At 48.2% G+C, this 2,858-nt stretch overlaps 1 protein-coding gene across 1 annotated transcript; it reads left to right on the top strand.

Moving 5' to 3' along the window:
* Positions 1–694: 694 nt before the first annotated feature.
* Positions 695–2,678, top strand: BDV17DRAFT_255785 (phosducin family protein). The gene is made up of 4 exons (XM_073756977.1): positions 695–714; positions 787–1,835; positions 1,910–2,139; positions 2,283–2,678. Exons 2-4 carry the CDS (start codon positions 1,239–1,241, stop codon positions 2,296–2,298), a joined length of 843 nt encoding a protein of 280 aa, XP_073618323.1. The 5' UTR covers positions 695–714; positions 787–1,238; the 3' UTR covers positions 2,299–2,678.
* The last annotated feature ends 180 nt before the right edge of the window (positions 2,679–2,858 follow it).

Below are 2,858 nucleotides of genomic sequence, written 5' to 3'. Positions count from 1 at the left end.
TTTTTTTTTTTTTTTTTTTATTGACTCAAGTACCCTTCGCTATACCTATGATTGGATTGTCTCTTCTACGCATTGACCCTGGATGTACTTTTGGTGTGAGGAAGAGGAAGGAATGTTTCGGATAGGCCATGACGTTTTCTTGAGTGCATTTACTTCTAATAATCATCAGCTTACATTGAAGAGTTTTGAGTATACTGTTTTGAATGTTTTGAAGCAAGCTGTGCTTGACGTGTTTGAGCTTGCTGCATTCCCAGTTGGAATTCCGACCAAGGTCGTTTCATTATGTGAGTTTGAAGTCATGGATGTAGATGTTGTGATGAGTCAAGTATTTTTCGAATCAGGAGAGTTCCAAGTTCCAACTCTCCGTAGGTTGCGGCCATGGACGAGTATGGAGTACCTGGGCATTGTCGGGACGGAGGCGCACCTGCCGTTTTCGGTCACCATTGGCCACCAACATCCCCTACCTTCTCGATTTATCCCCTTAGCTAGATTGTCATCAGTATTGTTGAGATAGCTTTGCGATAGTTACTCTATTGTTCTTACGGGAATTGAATTGCTACTTCATCCATTCGTTCATTCTGACCCTCTACGGGGTCGCTTATTACCAGCAATTGTCATTTCAGCATCGTTGTCATCGTGGCTCCAAACATGGACCTGAAACGAACTAAAGACCGTTCTGCGAAATCCGAATGCCATAAGCGGTCTTTCGACGGGCTGAGACTGGTCAGACTGGTCCGATGGAAATCAGACGCCTCCACGTGGATATGATGAGAAGGGAAAACAAACTCGAGTGACAAAGAAGACAAGATCAAGATCGGTGTTCTTGGTACCTTCTAGCTCGCCCGTTGTCGCGGCTGAAAGTCCTTTGGACCACGTCCGAAATGAAGACGCCCTCCACTCCGGCGCTTCGACTGACAATTTTCTGAGAACATGAAACAGCTATGCTGAGTCGTTCGTGGAGGCCTGCCAGATAATGCCATAATACGCATTTACGAAACCTTCACAAGCGCATGCGACTGGTCTGACAAGTCCGCGGGGCACTTGTTTCAAATTTACCGCCATTTTCTCCGCTCCTTCTCTGTGACGAGACACTCGACATACTCCAGCTTGTTTTTGCTTTTCCTATTCCAAAACCACCCATCGCTAAAAAAAGAGCTGCCAGTCTGCTGCCTGGTTACTCCGTATATATCCATTCCAATTCCCGCTGCATCTTCGGGTTCTTTTTCCTTTCTTTCACTATGTCCGCCGCTCAAGACGAATTCAATCAACTCTTCGACAACAGGGAGCGATCCTCAGCCCACCCAGAAGACAGAAACAATACATCAGACCGTGATTCCTCTCCTGGCCCCGAAGACCTCGATACTGCCCACCTCTCCGACGACTCGGACCCAGACGCCATGGCCCGAACAGCAACCTACACCGTTCCCAAGTCCAGATTTGACGCCAACACAGGGCCCAAGGGCGTCATTGCCGACGCTCAAGCCTTCGAGCGTGCCCGCCGCAGCAACTTCCGCAAGTCATTTGTCTCTGGGACCTCGACTGCTGACCGCAACCGCTCACATAACCACTCCTCCAAGTCTTCTGCGGACGCTACATTGCTACGCAAGTCTACAACGCCGGATGGTAGCGACGCTGATGAGGGTGATGAGGATACATTCCTGCGTCGATGGCGCCAGTCGCGGATGCAGGAGCTGCAGAGTCACAAGGCGCGCAGGTCGAGCCCCTGGCGGAAGAGTTACGGACGGGTAGATACGGTTGATGCCGTGGGGTATCTAGATGCGATTGAGAAGGTCCCCGCGGACCAGGTGGTTGTTGTCTGTCTATATGATCCTGAGGTATGTCGCTGCAGGAAACTTAAGAGATGAAGTAAGGAGGTGACCCCTCGCTAACCAGCTGCAATGCAATACAGTCCAACACCAGCGCCCTAGTCGAAGACTGCCTATACACAATTGCCTCGCGCAATAAATCAGTTCACTTCGTCAAGCTGCATTACGAAATTGCAGAAATGGACCACATTTCCCCGCCCGCATTGCTGGCATACCGAGGCGGGGACGTCTTCTCAACGATCGTCGACATCCCGCAGCAGATTCCGAAGGGGCGGAGCTGCAGTGCGGAGAGTCTCGAGGATGTGCTCAAGTCGTGAGTCGTGCCATATTTTTTTTTCTTCGTGTCTCGTATCTTTGCTCTTTCTGTTATGCCACCGGCGGCCAGCCCCCACTGCCCTAAGGAAACTGCACGTCAGACTAGATCCTGCGACTGGTACTAATTCTTTCTTGGTTTAGGCATCGAGTGCTATAATTTCAATAATAATAGCATACTCTTACTTCCCGGCGCCGAAGTACGGAATGTGTTTCTACAACTCCTACAACCGGCGTCAGCCCCAGCCTACTGGGGTCGAATCTGACAGGGTTATGATCCCTGGGGCAGGTACAGAGTATACATAGCCTGTCTGCCTCATACCATCCCCTTCAGGATTCGACCCTCACTTCCATCTCCCTCGGGAAATATACGGTCATCTACGTCTGATAAATAGACCCCACGTCATATCATGTCCATGTCCCATCTCATACATGTATCTCCATCGCTTTTGCACTCTGTACTTGCTCGTCTCGTTTGTTTTCTCGCTTCCTTTCTTACTTATTTCACAACAGTTTGGTGTTCAGGATAGGGCGGCTAGGTCGGATCAGGATTGGTTTTTTTTTTTTTTTTTTTTTTTTTTTTTTTTTTTTTTTTTTTTTTTTTTTTTTTTTTTTTTTTTTTTTTTTTTTTTTTTTTTATTATTATTAATCATGCGTTTCGTTTAGGAGTTCTCTTTTCTGTGTACACAGGTCGCATGAGCCAAGCGGTGAGCTCATGCG

This window comes from Aspergillus undulatus, assembly GCF_047715775.1.
Source record: "Aspergillus undulatus strain CBS 261.88 unplaced genomic scaffold BDV17scaffold_9, whole genome shotgun sequence".
In the NCBI taxonomy this organism is placed as follows: Eukaryota; Fungi; Ascomycota; class Eurotiomycetes; order Eurotiales; family Aspergillaceae; genus Aspergillus; species Aspergillus undulatus.
Note: the sequence above shows the minus strand (reverse complement) of the source record. Positions and strands in the feature narration are given on the sequence as shown.

Coding starts and splice junctions, on each gene's coding strand:
- BDV17DRAFT_255785 (XM_073756977.1), top strand. CDS start 1,239: ATGTCCGCCGCTCAAGACGAATTCAATCAACTCTTCGACAACAGGGAG. Junction 1,836..1,909: donor TCTGTCTATATGATCCTGAG/GTATGTCGCTGC, acceptor AATGCAATACAG/TCCAACACCAGCGCCCTAGT.